The 17659-nt window shown below is 39.5% G+C and overlaps 1 protein-coding gene across 2 annotated transcripts in view; it reads right to left on the reverse strand.

The window, feature by feature from the left end:
• The window catches only part of ULK4 (unc-51 like kinase 4), a 651105-nt gene that overhangs the window by 546373 nt on the left and 87073 nt on the right, over window positions 1–17659 (reverse strand). For both annotated transcript variants that reach the window (XM_059162312.1, XM_059162311.1), the window contains exon 19: window positions 13535–13618. In XM_059162312.1, coding sequence (XP_059018295.1) covers window positions 13535–13618 — 84 coding nt within the window. The remainder of the gene's footprint in view (window positions 1–13534; window positions 13619–17659) is intronic.

The following is a 17659-nucleotide window of genomic DNA, read 5'->3' on the forward strand; positions in this document are numbered from 1 at the left end:
GGGAGTGCAATATAAGGGAGCCTACTTGTCCAAAAATAATAAGCTACATCTTCCACCCTCCCTAGCTCTCAGTACATACACGTATGTTATTTTTGTCCCATATGCCTTGTTCTGTGTCTTCTCATTAGGTTCTGAACCTTTGACCTGCATATAGGGGGGAAAGTGCAATTTGAGAGGGGGAAGGACCTTCTCAAATACCTTAACATGTGCTTTCCATCACAACTGTCAGTCAATTCCTAGAGGACTCATTCCCAGGACTGGAAAACCACCACTACTTTAACACTTAGGTTGGAAAGAAGCCATGTGTCATCTCAGTGCTCTATAAACTCAGTGAGGCTGTCAGGCCAATTCAACTTGCTACTACCTGAAATGAGCTATCCTAGTCCCTCTGAAATCCCCTGTGGGATACGATATAAGCAGTAAGATTGGTTCTATTTTCTACTTAATTAACTCTTTGGAAGGGATAACTGGATTGCACTATTATCTGTCATTCAAATCAAAGACCCATTTCATCATATTATGAGGATAAAACCTATGATGATTAAAAATTATCCTATGAAAATAAGCTATGATGACTAGGCTTATTAATGAAGAGCTGTACTATTTTTTAATAATGTTAGCAATTCTAATGTAGACTTAAAAAAAATTGCTGCCAATGTTAGTCTACATGCCTACTTTTCCAAAAAGAGTACAAAAGTAACATCTAAAATACTGACATTAATTATTTTCACATTTGTTGATTTAGTAAAACCATGAGATTTCTTCTAAAGATTTCCAGGTACCTGGAGTTTATTTTGTTTGGTTTACTGTTTCAGTAATTCATTCAGTCTAGTCAATTCAATAGAATAGGTTGGATATATAGTGGGCTACATATCGGGACAACTCCCTCTAAAAGTGACTAAAAATGCTCAATAAAAAATAAGAAAATAAACCTTCTTAAAAGAATCAATGAACTAACTAATACCAAATTCTTAGGCCAGTGACTGTACAGGCAAGAACCCTGAGAGGTACCGAGAGCTCTCAAGCTGATGTTTACACTGAGAGCATTTGTCTGACAAGATGAACAAGAAGAATGAGAGGGAAGGTCAGAGCACATGCAAACTAGAAGTTAGATGAAAACCCAGCCCCAATTAAAGCTAGAGCTTCCAGTGTATTATAACCAAGTATATAATAGAGATGAAGAAAAAGTAGTCTCCCATCTCCCTGGCCCCTCATTGATCTGGGTTGGGGGCTGAAGATGTCTCTTAGGGAAAGGATATTGCAGGAAGGGGAAGTCCAAAAGCTAAAAGCATAAGTAGGTCCTCACTTGATTTAGAGTATCTCTTTCAAAAGAGCCACAGTTGTTCTAACAGCTAATTTCTTAACAGCAACAAGTACAATCAAAAGACACTAAAACAATATCTTTAATTGTTAAAAATATTGTCACCCTACAATTGTATTCACAGAAATAATAGATTTAAAAAACAAGAGCAGGAGAATAACTACTAAAAGAATAAAAGGAATTATTTTAAAAAAAGACATGAAGAAAAATATAAACACAAAAGAGAATAAACAAAAGCACTAAATAAGATAGTAGCTATAAAGACAACTATACCAACAACTACAATATAAATGGAATAAATACTAAAGAAAAACTATAAAGAAAAAAGTTTTTTTAACACAGCAAAGAGACACATCAAACAAACAAACCAAAAAAAAAAAGTTATTCCACCAGAAAGGCTAATAAGAGAATGGTAAAGATATACCAGTCAGGCAGCAACCTCTTTGACCTCATCCCAGTAACTTCTTTCTAGGAACACTGCCAAAGGCAAGGGAAGCAAGGGCAAAAATGAACTATTGGGACTTGTCAAGATCAAAAACATTTGCACAGCAATGGAAACAGTCAACAAAACTAAAAGAAAACTAGGGGCACCTGGGTGGCTCAGTGGGTTAAGCCTCTGCCTTCGGCTCAGGTCGTGATCCCAGGGTCCTGGGATGGAGCCCCGTGTCGGGCTCTCTGCTCAGCAAGAAGCCTGCTTCCTCTTCTCTCTCTCTCTGCCTGCCTCTCTGCCTACTTGTGATCTCTCTGTCAAATAAATGAATAAAATCTTAAAAAAAAAAAAAACTGACAGAATGGGAGAAGATATTTGCAAACGACATATCAGATAAAAGGCCAGTATCCAAAATCTAGAAAGAACTTATCAAACTCAACACCCAAAGAACAAATAATCCCATCAAGAAATGGGCAGAGGACATGAACAGACATTTCTGCAAAGACATCCAGATGGCCAACAGACACATGAAAAAGTGCTCCATATCACTCAGCATCAAGGAAATACAAATCAAAACTACAGTGAGATACCACCTCACACTAGTCAGAATGGCTAAAATTAACAAGTCAGGAAATGACAGATGCTGGAGAGAATGTGGAGAAAGGAGAACCCTCCTACACTGTTGGTGGGAATGCAAGCTGATGCAACCACTCTGGAAAACAGCATGGAGGTTCCTCAAAATGTTGAAAATACAGCTACCCTACAACCATCAATTGCATGACTGGGTATTTACCCTAAAGATAAAATGTAGTGATCTGAAGGGGCACGTGCACCCAAATGTTTATAGCAGCAATGTCCACAATAGCCAAACTATGGAAAGAACCTAGATGTCCATCAACAGATGAATGGATCAAGAAGATGTGGTATACATACACAACAGAATACTATGCAGCCATCAAAAGAAATGAAATCTTGCCATTTGCGACGACATGGATAGAACTAGAGGGTATTATGCTGAGCGAAATAAGTCAATCAGAGAAAGACAATTATCATATGATCTCCCTGATATGAGGAAGTTGAGAGGCAACGTGGGGAGTTTAGGGGGTAGGAAAAGAATAAATGAAACAAGATAGGATCAGGAGGGAGACAAACCATAACAGACTCTTAATCTCACAAAACAAACTGAGGGTTGCTGGGAGGAAGGTGGTAGGAAGAGAGTGGTGGCGTTATGGACATTAAGGAAGGTATGTGCTATGAAGTGTGTAAACCTGGCGATTCACAGACTCGTACCCCTGGGGCTGATAATACATTATATGTTAATAAAAAAAATTTTTAAGTAAAAATAAATCAAGGCAAGAGGGTATGGATACACCTCTGATGATAAGCTGATAATGAATTTCAAAAACCTTAGATTCTTAAAATAGGTAACTCTCTATGTATATACATATTCACAACAGTTCAGAAACTTAAGGAGCATACTGGATCGAAACTGAAGTAGGCATTTTAGGGCTTTTTCTGTTCAGCCAGCTGTGGGCCTTAGGAAGCCACCCCTTGGCATCATGTGCTGTTGGTCCATGAGGATGGAACATCCCTACAAACTGATGGGAAGTGTGTTTCCTTCCACTTCTGTTCATGAAGGTGTCTTATAGACTGTTACTGGTTTTGTTTGTTTGTTTGTTTGCTTTTAAGAATTAATTTTCTCGGGTGCCTGGGTTGCTCAATGGGTTAAAGCCTCTGCCTTCCACTCAGGTCATGATCCCAGGGTCCTGGGATACCGCCCCGCATCGGGCTCTCTGCTCAGCAGGGAGCCTGCTTCCCTTCCTCTCTCTCCACCTGCTTTGCCTGCTTGTGATCTGTCAAATAAATAAATAAAATCTTAAAAAAAAAAAAAAAAAAGATATGCCAGTTATATGTAACCAGCACAGGATGGTAAAACTAAATTAAGACAGAATGGGCTTTGAACAATAAACATTACTGGTGATTTTCTTAAATTTTATTTATTCATAAGTAATCTTATGATTACTTATACACCTTACATGGGACTTGAAAGCATGACTTCAAGATCAAGAGTCACATGCCCTGCCAACTTAGCCAGCCAGGCTCCCTATACTGTTGAATTTTTAAGTAACAAGATAATGATAATTTCAATAAGCCAAGGGAAATATATATATTTTATATGTCTAATAACTAATATTCAAAATACATAAAGGCAAAATACAAAATTGCAAATGTACCAAAGAAGGCATTTCAAACCTATCTCAGTAGCTGATAAAATAAACAGACAAGAAGCAATCAGCATAGATACAGAAGATTTATATCCCTAACAGATTAATAAGCTTGACCTAATGGACAGAAAAAACCACATTATCCAACAATGAGAGAATTCGCTTTTTTCCCCCTCAGTATACACATACTGAGTCATGAAAGAAGTCTCAACAAATTCTAAAGGACTGAAATCATACATATGCCATTTCCTCTAACCATAATACCATAAGCTAAAAATATTAATAAAAGGTAAATAGAAAAACTCTAAGGAAAGGTATTAAATGAGTAAAAAACAGAAGAGCTATAGGATTTGTTAACAGTGCAAAGCATGTAGTGGGATAAAAATAAGTCAAATGAAAATAAAAATTTACACAGAAATCCAACCAATATAAATCCTTGAAACATATTACAATTGATATTTTACCAGTTCTCACATACTGAACTCAGCAAAGCCAAACTCTGAAGCCTCCCCTGTGAAGTTATCTGCCACAGGAAGAGAGGAGATGCAACCTCACCCTTGAATGGAAAATGCCATGCTTTGTGCTTATTAACCTACAACACATCTCTGGAAGCTGGTCTATCTCACTTGGTACTAATTCAGGATCAGAATTGAGGATCAATTCCTCATACCATTCTCAAAGATTTACTTCAAAACACATTAGGTAACTCCACCTTACTTTATTTACTTAGTAAGCCCTTCTACATTTTACTGAATAGCATTCAAAACATTATGAATAGTGGCTCTCTGCTCCTTCCTATTCAACAGATGGCTGCATCTTTTGATGCAGTGCCAGCCATACCCCTAAAACATGATGGTGAAGGTGAAAGTAAAGTGATTTGGCCATATTGGGTGCCTGGTCACCAGGGCTGCTTTTAACTCTGGCAAAATGGATACTGTCATCATAGATGACCCCTTCATTTACCTCAACTACATGGTCTACATGTTCCTGTATGATTCCACCCCTGGTAAATTCAACAGCATAGTCAAGACTGAGAACAGAAAACTTGCATCAATGGAAAGCCCATCTCCATCTTCCAGGAGTGAGATCCTGCCAATATCAAATGGGGTGATGCTGGTGCTAAGTATGTTGTGGAGTCCAAAGAGGTCTTCACCACCATGGATAAGGCAAGGCACCACCTCAGCTCACTTGGAAGTTTGGGCCAAGAGGATCATCATCCCTTCCCCTTCTGCTAATGTCCCCATGTTTGTGATAGGCAAGAACCAGAAGTATGACAACTCCCTAAAGACTGATAGCAATGCTTTCTGCACCACCAACTCCCTGGCCCCTCTAGCCAAGATCATCCATCACAACTTTGGCATCATGGAGAGACTCATGACTCCATGCCATCACTGCCACCCAGAAGATCTTGGACAGCCCCTTTGGGAAGCTGTGGCATGATAGTCAAAGGGCTGCCCAGAACATTCTATTGGTACTGCCACAGCTGTAGGCAAGATTATCCCTGGGCTGATTAAGCAGCTCACAAACATGACCTTCCAGGTCCCTACCTCCAACATGTCAGTCATGGATGTGACCTGCCACCTAAAGAAAGCTGTCAAATATAATGACATCAAGAAGTTGCTAAAGGGTCCCCTCAAGAGTATCCTGGGCTGAGGACCAGGTGTCTTTTGTGACTTGAACAGTGACACCCACTCTTCCACCTTCAATGCTGGGACTGACATTGCTCTCAAGGACCACTTCATCAAGCTCATTTCCTGATATTAGAATGAATTCGGCTATAACAACCAGGTGATGGACTTTATGGGCCACACAGCCTCCAAGGAGTAAGAGCCCTCTGGACCCCAGACCCCATTAGAGCAAGAGGAAAAAGAGGCCTTCAGCTGCTGAGGAGTCCTTGCCCCAACTCTTTCCCCAACACACTGAGAATCTCTTGACTTCTACACAGTTTCCAACCTCCCCAACTTGGGGAGCAATAACCTTGTCATGTACCATCAAATAAGTATACTATACTTAGATCAAAAAAAAAATCATGCATAGTACTAAAGAAAACACTGGATCATTTCTATTCCACATACATGTTGCCCAGTCTCACTGCAAAAATGCCATCAGAGCAGTGAGTACTGAGAAAGAACCTGATGTTGAGGCACACATATTTCTTCATTAGAGGATAAAATAAAGTGTTACAATAACAAAATCAGAAAATATAGAAAAGCTTTAACCTTTATCAAAAACCAAGAATTTTAACTCATTTCTCTCTTTGTTTTAGGAACCCTAGTTGTCTAAAACATTTCAAAGACAATATATATAGTGGTTAAGATCTCTGGCACTTCATACTAATTCAAGCCCAGTCTTTTCTAATTAAACACATAAATAGTTTTACCAGAGTTTCCTTAAAAAAAAAAAAAAAAGAGCTCTAGTTAAAAAATGAAATTTCCTCTTATTTCCTCTTAAAATAATTGTTACTCCAAAATTATTGAATATTATTCAGAAATAAAACAATAAAGCCAACAGTTTATTTTTTTAAACTCATATTTTTAACTACAACCTACGCCATGTCAGTTTAGCACCTATAATTATTGCAGACTATTACAGAGGCTATCAAAAAACATGTGGTTGATCAAATAGAAATACACAAATTAATCTTTTCCTCCAAATATGTGAAAATTGTCTAGGACCTATTTCCAGCTTCTTTGGGGTTGTAAAATGGGCTGCTACCTACCCGGATTAAAACAAACACCTCAGAGAAATGTCACCTTTCTCATCCTGTTTATTCCATGCATATATAAAACATACATCTGTAAGTTCATTGCCAAATACTCCTGAGATCATTACAGCAATGATCCCAAGGAGGTAACTACTGTATGTAAACATAAAGGTCAAAGAAACGGAAGGGAAATTTGTCAGACTCAGAAGGGGCCCACCTCAGAAGCTCATGGAAGATCATCAAGAACAAGTGCCCTCCTAGGTAGGGCACCTAGACCTTGACCAAGATAAAACAACTAAAGAGTAGCACATGAGGGATTGAAATTCACGTCCTCTGTCTCCCAGCTCAAGGTCTCTGAAATGCTAGCCCCAATTCTTAAAGTCAGTCAGTGTCATGAAAACCTTTCCTTCCATACTGCCATACTCCTTTTTCAACAGTCACACCAGATCTTCCTATTGTTTTTGTGGTCCACCACATGTCTCTTACTCTAAATATTTCCCCTCTCTCCACCTGACAACTGTAACAAGGACAAAAATAACTAATTTGCATCTCTATCACCATTGTTAAAAGTTACAGAAATCATGTTCAGAAAGTAGGTTTGCTATTTGGAAAACATATTCATAATATTTTAGATAACTTTAGAGAAAACCTACTGAAAACTATCTTAAACTCCCAACAGTCTGTGTCAGTTCATAGCTTCCTCTCCCAAAGTGCATCCCACAATGACATAGGATAAGGTGGGTCTGTGGGCAAATTGCTTTGAAAATGTTGCATACACTATCCCAAGTAGAGTCATAATTATAAGCTCTGAAAAGTACTAAAAAAGACCAAAACTGTCCAACCTTGTTTAATCCAGTGTCTCAATGTATTTGATTTTAAAATGCTTTATTCTTACAACACTTACAAATATCTCATGGCAAAGCCAATTTTCTATATGTAATAAACAAAAAAATTTTATAATTTAAAACTAAAATTGGCTTCTAAGAAGTCTACATATCAAATTAAAATGAAGTAAAATTTCTATACTGCTTTCTTCCCAATGCAGAAATTAGAGAAAAGAAAGAAAAGGGGTAAAACCCTGGTTTTTACCAGGCCCATAACCAATGGCCCATATTCAACAAGACACATTATTAAGTTTTGATGCAGAAAAAAAACTCAGTTCAGTGAGGCAATAAGGACATCTCACTATATTTAAAACAAAAGAAATAGCACAGCAATGTAAATGTACTCAATTTCACAGAACTATATGCTTAGTGGTTAAAGTGGTTAAGTTTTATGTTATGTGTACTTTACCATAATTTTTTTTCATCCAAATAGAAATAGGATAAACAACGTTTTGGGGAATTTTTTTTAAGATATTTATTTATTTATTTATTTATTTATTTACTTATTTATTTATTTGCCAGAGAGCAACAATGAGAGAGAGAGAGCGAGAAAGAGCACGTGCACAAGCACAAGCAGGGGGACCAGGAGAGGGAGAAGGAGAAGCAGGCTCTCCACTGAGAAGGAGCCCCGATATGGAACTTGATGTCAGGACCCTGGGATCATGACCTGAGCTGAAGGCAAATGCTTAACAACTGAGCCATCCAGGTGCCCCGGACAAACCACTTTCTTGATAAGGTAACGCAACTTCACTATTTTAACAAAGGGAGGGGAAAGACAATAAAATCCTACCCACCTTAAAAAGTTTTAACCATCTCATAAATAACCCTGGAGTAAGGACAAATTTAAAATGAGAACTGGGGACTACCAATAAAACAGCAACACTGGAAACACTATATGTCAAAACTAGTGAGATACAGCTAACACTAGAGAAAGAAAACAGTTCACAGCCGGAAATGTCTTAGTGACTACACAAAGAAACCAAAGCAAATTAAGTTACAAAAACAACAATAAAAGGCAGACACACAGAACTGAGGTAAAAAATAATTCTCTCTTTCCTAAAAAAATGAAGGGAGAGCAGTGTCTTAATTCATTACTTTTCTTGTACCCAGCTAGGACATCATATAGGTCTCAGAAATGTTAGCTGCAAAGAATGAGACCTACATCTGAGAGAGTTAACTTAAGCAATAAATACATTAGCTAAATGTCTTCAAGAATTCAAAGAAACTTCAGTTTCCTTAATTCAGTTTTTCAATCAAATATATCATTTTCCTATTATAAGTCTTCTCACTGAATAGACCCTCCATCTTCTAATATCAACTAATTCTCCTCAAATTTATTTACAGATATATTCTTAAGATCCCAACGGGCGCACCCGAAGAGGTGTATAAAAGCTATACACAAGTGAAAGGAACAAAAATAGCTAAGAAACTCTTGGAAAAGATTATGTTGGGGTGCTTGGGTGGCTCAGATGATTGGGTGTCTGCCTTTGGCTCAGGTCATGATCCCAGGGTCCTGGGATCAAGTCCTATATCAGGCCTCTTGCTCACTCTTCCTATCCCAAGTGCTCATGCTCTCTCTCTTGTACATGCTCTCTCTTAAATAAATAAAATCATAAAGAAAATGAAAAGATTAGGTTAGTAGGGAAAGGTTCCCCACTTAAAAATTATTAAATAATAGAAAATATTTGGATGGTATGGCACAGAGACAGATAATAGTCCAACAGAGCCCAGGAAGAGACATTGATGGCACAGGGGACACTGCAGACCTGGGGACAGGGTGACCTTCTCATTAAATAATGCTGGGAGATCAGATATCCATATTACTTTTTAAAATAAAACTACCCATACATAGCACCACACGCACAAAATAATTGCAGACAGATTAAAGTTCTAAATAGAAAAAGGGAAAATAAAGCTTTTAGAAGAAAATGGATGGGGTGCCTGGGTGGCTCAATGGGTTAAGCCTCTGCCTTCAGCTCAGATCATGACCTCAGGGTCCTGGGATCGAGCTCCACATCGGGCTCTCTGCTCAGCAGGGAGCCTGCTTTGCCCTCTCTGTCTGCTGCCTCTCTGCCTACTTGTGATCTCTCTGCCAAATAAATAAATAAATCTTAAAAAAAAAAGAAGAAGAAAATGGAATAGACCATCTTAATGATGAAGAAGAGAAGCATTTAAGACCCAAAAACCACAAATCATAATGAAGCAGATTGATAATTTTAGCTATATTAAAATGAGAAACTTCTGCTTATCAACAGACACTATAAAGAAAATGAAAAGTCCAACCATAAATCACAAAATATCTGTAACACACAAAAACAGAATATCCAGAACATATAATTCCAGTGGGTAGAGTGCCATTATGTCTGCAATCTTTTCAAACAGTTCAGAAAATAAAGAAATGAGTAAACGAGTAATAAATGCATGTACATATGAATATATACACCTATACCACAACAAAGAAAGAAGAGCAAAATGTTAAAAACTGTTGAAACTAAGTGATGGAAATAAAGGTCATCATTATAGTTTTCTTTCCTTTTCTAATATTTCAAACATTTTATAACAATAGGCTTGCAGTAAGGGAGGCAGTGTACAGAATTCCTGCAAAGCAATGTAAAACCAAAATGAAAAAAATAAATAAATAAGATGGTGATCCTATCAGTAATCACAAAAATGAATATTAAAACTATTATGAGAAAATAATTAATGTCCATGAAATTTGCAAAAATTTAGAGTCTGACTATATCAAATGTTCGAGATGTGGGTTAAGGGGTACTTTTATACCCTACCAGTAGGAGTATAACTGATGTACACATGTTTCTATGTATATTGAAGCATGTATTCTAACAACATACTACACAGTAGTATAAATGAATGACAGTTTTCATAATTAGCATGTATCAATCTTGACCTAACATTGGAGCTAAAGAATTAAGTCTCCACAGGATTTGGTGCCATTTATTTATATGACGTTTAGCCTTAAGAATCAGGCAATGAAATATCTAGCAATATAGGGGCACTTGGGTGGCTCAGTCGCTTAAGCATCCAACTCTTGATTCTGGCTCAGGTCATGATCTCAGGGTCGTGAGATCAAGCCCCCCACATTGGGCTGGGCAAGAATCCTGCTTAAGATTCTCTCTCTCCATCTCCCTCTGTCCTTCCCTCGAAAGAAAGAGAGAAAAAAAGAAAACAAAAGAAGGAAAGAAAGAAGGAAGGAAAGGAAGAAATGTCTAGCAATACAATCAAAGATGGAAACATGATTAAAAAAAAAAAAAAAAAAAACTTGGGGGCGCCTGGGTGGCTCAGCGGATTAAAGGCTCTGCCTTCAGCTCGGGTCATGATCCTGGGGTTCTGGTATTGAGCCCCACTTCGGGCTCTCTGCTCAGCAGGGAACCTGCTTCCTCCTCTCTCTCTGCCTGCCTCTTTGCCTGTTTGTGATCTCTGTCAAATAAAAGAAAAAATCTTTAAAAAAAAAACAAAAAAAACAAAACTTGGGAATATTTATCATAAAGTCAGAATAGTGGCTACTCCTTAAAAGAAAAAGCAAGCTGCAATCCAAGAGGGACAGAGAAGAATTCTATAAGCCACCAGCCCTTTTCACTTCCTTCAAGAGTGGGTATATCTAAGTGTGTGCTTTTAGCCATACATATAAGCATACACAAAAATTTCACATGTTCTTTTGTTTATAATGTATATTTCACAAAAAAGAACCTACATTCAGAAACATCAGTAGGTTCTGGGAAAACAGTTTTCCTACGGAAAAAGGTTTTAATTGTTGAAGATAAGAGGCTTAATTATTTACCCTCAACTATGTCTTAAAGACATTATACCTATTACATTAAAGAACTGCTATAACTGAGTTATTTGTGTAAAGACAGAAACCTTTTTCTAGGGCAGGATATAATCATCCCTTACTTTATCTCTTTTACAGAGACAAAGTTAAAGTTCAGGTTTCCCCCACTATCCAAAAGTACTGTGTTCCTGTGAAAAGTTTCCTAAGCCCCAATGGTGTAAAGTGAAGAGCAATTACATTAATTTAAATAGACAAGATTTTGAGTAGTCCCAGACCCCAAAAATAACTTCTCTCAGGCTTCTCTGATATCTTAGGACACATCTTGTTAACGGATGAGGATAATACATCCAGACAAAGCCCAGACACTCAAAGACACTGCGGTTCAAAGCCATGGTGGCTTGATGCTGAGATGCTGAGTAGAGTTCCAGGGAAAGGAAGAAACACGGCAGGGCCACTCTCCCTGCTTTACAGGGCGGGGAAGGCCTGCCTGTATAACAACTCGCTGCAAAACAAATCTGAAGGCTATTTTTGCTTTTCATCTTTTTTCATAGAAGCAGAAATCCTCTTCCCATTTCTTTCAATTAGAGAAAACGAGTGCTAACATGGGTCTTTTGTAAAAGTGAAGCAGGGTAACATGAACTTTTGAAAAGCAAGGGGCACGTGTGCCAAGCACATATCTAACTGCTTTTCAGATAGAAAATAAAATTTTCATTAGTTATAGAGTCCTGGACTTCCCTCCCTCTTCATGAAAAATACACAAGACCTGTCATATATACCAAGACATTGAAAGGTACATGTGCTACTAAAATATAAAATGTCATTATAATTATTAATAATTATTTAACAACAATATACATGGATATCAGACATTATTCTTCATATTATATATACAGTGATAAACACAGCAGGGGATGGGGAGAAGATATTCAATAAAGGATACAATCCCATGGACTAGAACTAATCATCTTTTACTACACATTAATCTAACTTTTAAAAATTAAAATACAAAGTTGTATAAATTTCTTTACACTGTTAAGCTTCTAGAAGACTCCTTTCTCCCTTGAGTTCTCAAATTTTGTTCACATTTATACACTCGACATATTCCACTTTATATTTTTATCTTTATCTCCTGCAATAGATGGGATCAGTGTGTAAAGAGAATATTCACCTTCTTCATCTGTGTGCCCCCAAGTGTGCTTAGCTTGAGGCCTTGAATGGTAAACTGAAACATATCTTGGGACTACAGATAAACAGGACTTAATTCTCATATTACTGATAAAGTATGACTTACCGGCTTTATTCAAGTCCCGTAACAACAGCTGACAACACATCCAACCCTATGGACTAGGAAGTGTTCAAGCTTCACTTTTGGATCACTAGGGGGCAAACCTCGCAGACCTCTTCTACACTTGCAACATCATTCCACTTCCATACAAGGCAGCAAGTAATGAACTCAAAAGGAGGATGTTTATTGTGACATATTTTTTTCACTCCTTAAGGAATGTTTTTCGCCTATGGCTTTGCCTTGGGTGAAGCCATGTCAAATGGTTTAAAGCCAACAGAAATTACAAACCTTTCAGGTCAGCTACCAAATCCTTTGCACAGCAACACACAGGAGCTACATATACTGGTCAGTTGGTTGGACAGTTGGCTGATTTTTCAGCCACAAACAACAGCATGAGAAGGACAGTGAATAAACTGGGGGGGGGGGGGGGGGGGGAATCACGAAATAAACACTATTTAATATTAAAAATCCATGGGTACCAGTGGAAGCTTCCTGTTTCTGAACTGCAAAATGGCAACCTGACAAGATAATCAGGGGGCTTTTGAGGCTCACAGAAAAGTCCCTGCATACCCCTTGCTTACTAAACTGGTGTCTCAATAAGCTTAAAAGCAGGGGAGGACTGAGAACATGTTAGTAAAAATCTACTTACGTTGTTGGTGCTTGTTATCATCTTTTAAAAGGCAAGACATTGTCAAAAGTGAAGGAGAAAGCTAGCTGGTTTTTACACGTGCTCTGCTATAGGTCACTTGCTCACGGCAGCATGTTGGGATTATTGAAATTCAGGAGCAATACTAGGCTGACAAGCTCCTGCACTGCTGCAGGCTACATCTGCACAGAGTGCCTGAAGGGTTATTACAATGGCAGGTGTCTACAGAGGACAACAAAGGAGGCTTACCCCTTCCCGAAGGCACCTCATTAGCACTGTATAAGCGGCCAAGGGAACGGTCCAACACTCTCTAGGGTTCTTTTTTTTTTCTTCCTAAAATGAAGCGGAAGGAAAGGCAGTGAAGCTAACAGCACAAAAAATATTAATCCGTTCAAGAAAAAGACCATTTCAAATACACAAACTATCTAAAACTTCTTAATATTCTATGTAAAGGAGTGCTGATTATCTGACAATTCTGACCTCGGTAGGGGGTCTTTTACCACTTTGTACATACAAGGGATTTCTCTTTCTCATCAGAGTGTACGTGGTGATGTTCATCGGACCCCTTCATCAGAAGCCAGACGAAAAGAAGTGAGAAATGACAGTATGATCCAGCTGGTAGAGAAACTACTCTATTGGTAACTGTAGCTGATAAGACAGGTATTCCCACCCAAAAGGTATTACATTATCTGAAATGATTTGAAAGCACAGAATACACAGCTCTGAGGAATATTCAGGATAACCCCTAAGTACAAGTAGACGAGTATGTTACCTAGTAAGACAATGTGCTAAACAAAAATAAGTAATGGTTTTAACAGGTCCATGGTTTTTGGTGGGGGTTTTTTTCTGAAGATTTTATTTACTTATTTGACAGAAAGAGAGAACACAAGTAGGCAGAGTGACAGGCAGAGACAGGGGGAAGCAGGCTCCCTGCTGAGCAGAAAGCCTGATGGGGGCTCGATCCCAGGACCCTGAGATCATGACCTGAGCCAAAGGCAGAAGCTTAACCCACTGAGCCACCCAGGTGCCCCAGATCCACAGGTTTTAATGATATCAGCAATGATTCTCTCCGAAGAACCAAATTAGGGTAATAACCCCTAAAACCCTCTTGCAATGTATCAAATAACTTCAAAATATAAATTGGGGACCACACAGAAAAGTGGGGAAATTAATCACTTTAAAGCAAAAGAAATTAGTTACTATTTAGAGAAAGTATTTCTTTAAGATTATCCAAATTTTAGAACTGGTACCTTACTGATCCAAATGTTTCTTACACTTATGATAAGAAATTGACTGATTAAAACCATTTCGTTGTTTAATCACAGAATTCCTCACAGTCGCGATACCTAGGTGGCTCAGTCAGTGATGCATCTGCCTTCAGCTCAGGTCATGATGGTCCTGGGATTGAGCCCCACATCAGGATCCCTGCTCAACGGCGAGTCTGCTCCTCCCTCTGCTCCCCCATGCTCTCGTGCACATGCACACTCTCTCAAATAAATCTTAAAAAAAAAAAAAACCTACACACAGTTATAATCTAGACATTACCATCCCAAGCTGCTGCTGCAGCTTAAAAATCACTAATTCAGCACCCAATTTAACTTCAAAACACAACTTTCCTCCTTTCTAGCCCAGTTATTCAAAACAGCTACCACAATCTTTCTGGAATCTATCACCTACCCTACCTCCCAGCCACTTAGATGCCCTGGTCTATCATCCAATCACTCCTGCCAAAAGCCTGAATACCTCCCTCTCTGACATCCCCTTTTCACTTCCCTGGGGAACCCAACCCCGAAGGGAGCCAATGGCTTGTCTTCTCCAGGCCCACGTTTATGCAGCTGGGCTCATAGAGGGCAGACCGCAGAACACAGAGAGTCCCTGAATGACTTAAAGTCACCAAGCCCAGGGATTTTCAGTATCACTCTGTGGCCTCCCAATCCTCTCTGACTGATTCCCTCTTCAAAAGGAAGGCTTCACACCTAGAATCCTCCCACCACGCACCTACTTCCCCCCTCCTCAGAGGTCATGGAGATCATGAGAAAAGAGCTCCCAGCTTTCCTATACCTGAAGGCATCCATTACTTACACCCAGTGGTTATACCAGGAGAGGCTCCTCCACACCCACCAGGTGGGCTCAGATCCCATTCACATCCTGCCTCCTCCAGAGTCATCAGGTTATGGACCATCCCATACCACTCCCAAATTTTCAAAGTCCTGTCCATCGGGTCCTTTCCATCTCTGCTAGAATAGACTAGCTGTGCCCTTCTTCCAAACAAGACCCCTTGCAGCCCCCTGCACTCCTGCCAACTTTTCACAACCATTCTGGCTTCATATTGCCTTTCCCAGCTTCCTCACCTCCTGCTAAAACCTCAGCACACTCCCAGAGGCCTTCTGACTTCCTCTCTCAAAGTAAATAACTACCTAAAATAGCTCTTGCTGAGTTTCCGGTAACTTCCATGTCACTCAGTCCAGCAGGTTCTTTTCAGTCCTCCTTCATGGACCATCGACTACATCAGTGCTGTAGACTTTCTCTTCCCTGAAACACCCTCTTCTCACTCCTAACTTTGCTCCTACGTTGTTTACTCACATTTAGTTTCAGAATCTTTTCTTATCATTCTCCAATCTATTCTCCATCTAAAACAGAGTCATCTTTTTGGCATTTAAACCAGATGACGTCGATTCCCTTCTTTAAAGCCTTCATGATTTCCCCTTGCTCAGGGTCAAGACACATCCAACTCAGGCAAGGAGTCCTTCCTGAACATGGCTGGCAGGTCTCTCCAGCCCTGCCTCCTTGCTCCTTCCCTCCTGTCCCCCTGGTCTTGGTGCAAGTTATGCATTATAAAAGCACCTGCAGGGGCGCCTGGGTGGCTCAGAGGGCAAGGCCTCTGCTTTTGGCTTGGGTCATGGTCTCAGGGTTCTGGGATCGAGCCCGGCATTGGGCTCCCTGCTCACTCCTGCTTCCCCCCCTTTCTCTGCACACCTCTCCGCCTACTTGTGATCTCTGTCTGTCAAATAAATAAATAAAAATAAAATAAAATAAAAAACAAAAGCACCTGTGAAGTGCCAGGAATTCTTCTAAACAAGAGCCACACAGCTATGAGCAAGACAAATTTTTTGCTTTAATAAGGCTTAGTGGGGAAAGAAGAGGAGGAGGAGGAGGAGGAAGGACAAGGAGGAAAAGAAAGAGGTAGGTGGATGAGGAGGAGGAACCAACAAGACAAGTCAGTCAAGATGGTGAGGACTACCATAAAGAAAACCAGAGCAGGGTAAGGAGCTAGAGGAAGACCATAGACAGGGTCCATCTCATATTGCACAGAGCCATGAAAAAGCTCTGTGAAGGGATCTAAACAAAGAAAACTCAAACCTCTAGGCAGGGGAGGGTGTGAAATCACTGCAAGCAGGAGGAACAGTAAGTGCAATGGGGTTGAGGCAGGAATGTGGCATGCCAGTTTCAAAGAGCTGTAAGGAGGTCAATATGTCGGGAAGAGGAAGAGAGCAGGACATCAGTGAGAGCTAAAGTCAACCAGGCACTGTGGAGGCAGCCCACAAGGGCCGACAAGGCAAATGGTGGGATTTGGCAGTGACAACAAGCAAGATAAGAAGCACAGGAGAGCTCTGAGGAGGGACACTGTTTTTCACAGGCTCACTCTGGCTATTGTCTGGAAAATAGACTGCAGTAGACACAATAAAGCAAGGAGATCATCTAAGAGTTCTTACAATAGTCCAGGTGAAAGATCTTTAATGGCTCAACAACAACAAAAAAAGACAAAATAGGAATACCTGGGCTCAAAGTGGGAGGTATTCTTGACAAAAGAAAACAAAATACATAAACTGTAAATGTATCGCCTCCTACCGTCCTCTGCAAAACCTCCTCTGGTCCTCCATCCTCAAGCTTGTAACCTTAGAGTGCTCCCAAAGAGCCAACAGGACAGGGCTTAAGTCTCTGTATTATACACAGTATACACTCTCGTTTCAAGTCAGTCTCACTACATCAGCACTGACCTAAGATTTTACGGTTCACATATATTCAAAGTGGCAATTCCACAAAAATATCATGAAAAGTTACTGATTTTCATAGATCCAGGGACATACCCTCCTTTTCTAGTTTGCCATCCTAAATTGTATTCAAATACCACAGAACCATCCTTTTATTAAAATAGCCTTAGCTTATATCCAATTAAAGCACGTACCAAAGAAAATGATTCTCTAGATCTGCTTTTTGAAGCAAACAGAAATAGGATTCTGTATGATTCCATTTATAAGATTCTAGAAAATCCAAACTAGTGGTTGTATCAGCCTGGGAGGGCTTACAAAGGGTGTGGAGAAACTTTGAGAGGTGATGGATATGTTCATTATCTGAACTGTGGTGATGGTTTCA

This window comes from Mustela lutreola, chromosome 2, assembly GCF_030435805.1.
Source record: "Mustela lutreola isolate mMusLut2 chromosome 2, mMusLut2.pri, whole genome shotgun sequence".
NCBI classification, from domain to species: Eukaryota; Metazoa; Chordata; class Mammalia; order Carnivora; family Mustelidae; genus Mustela; species Mustela lutreola.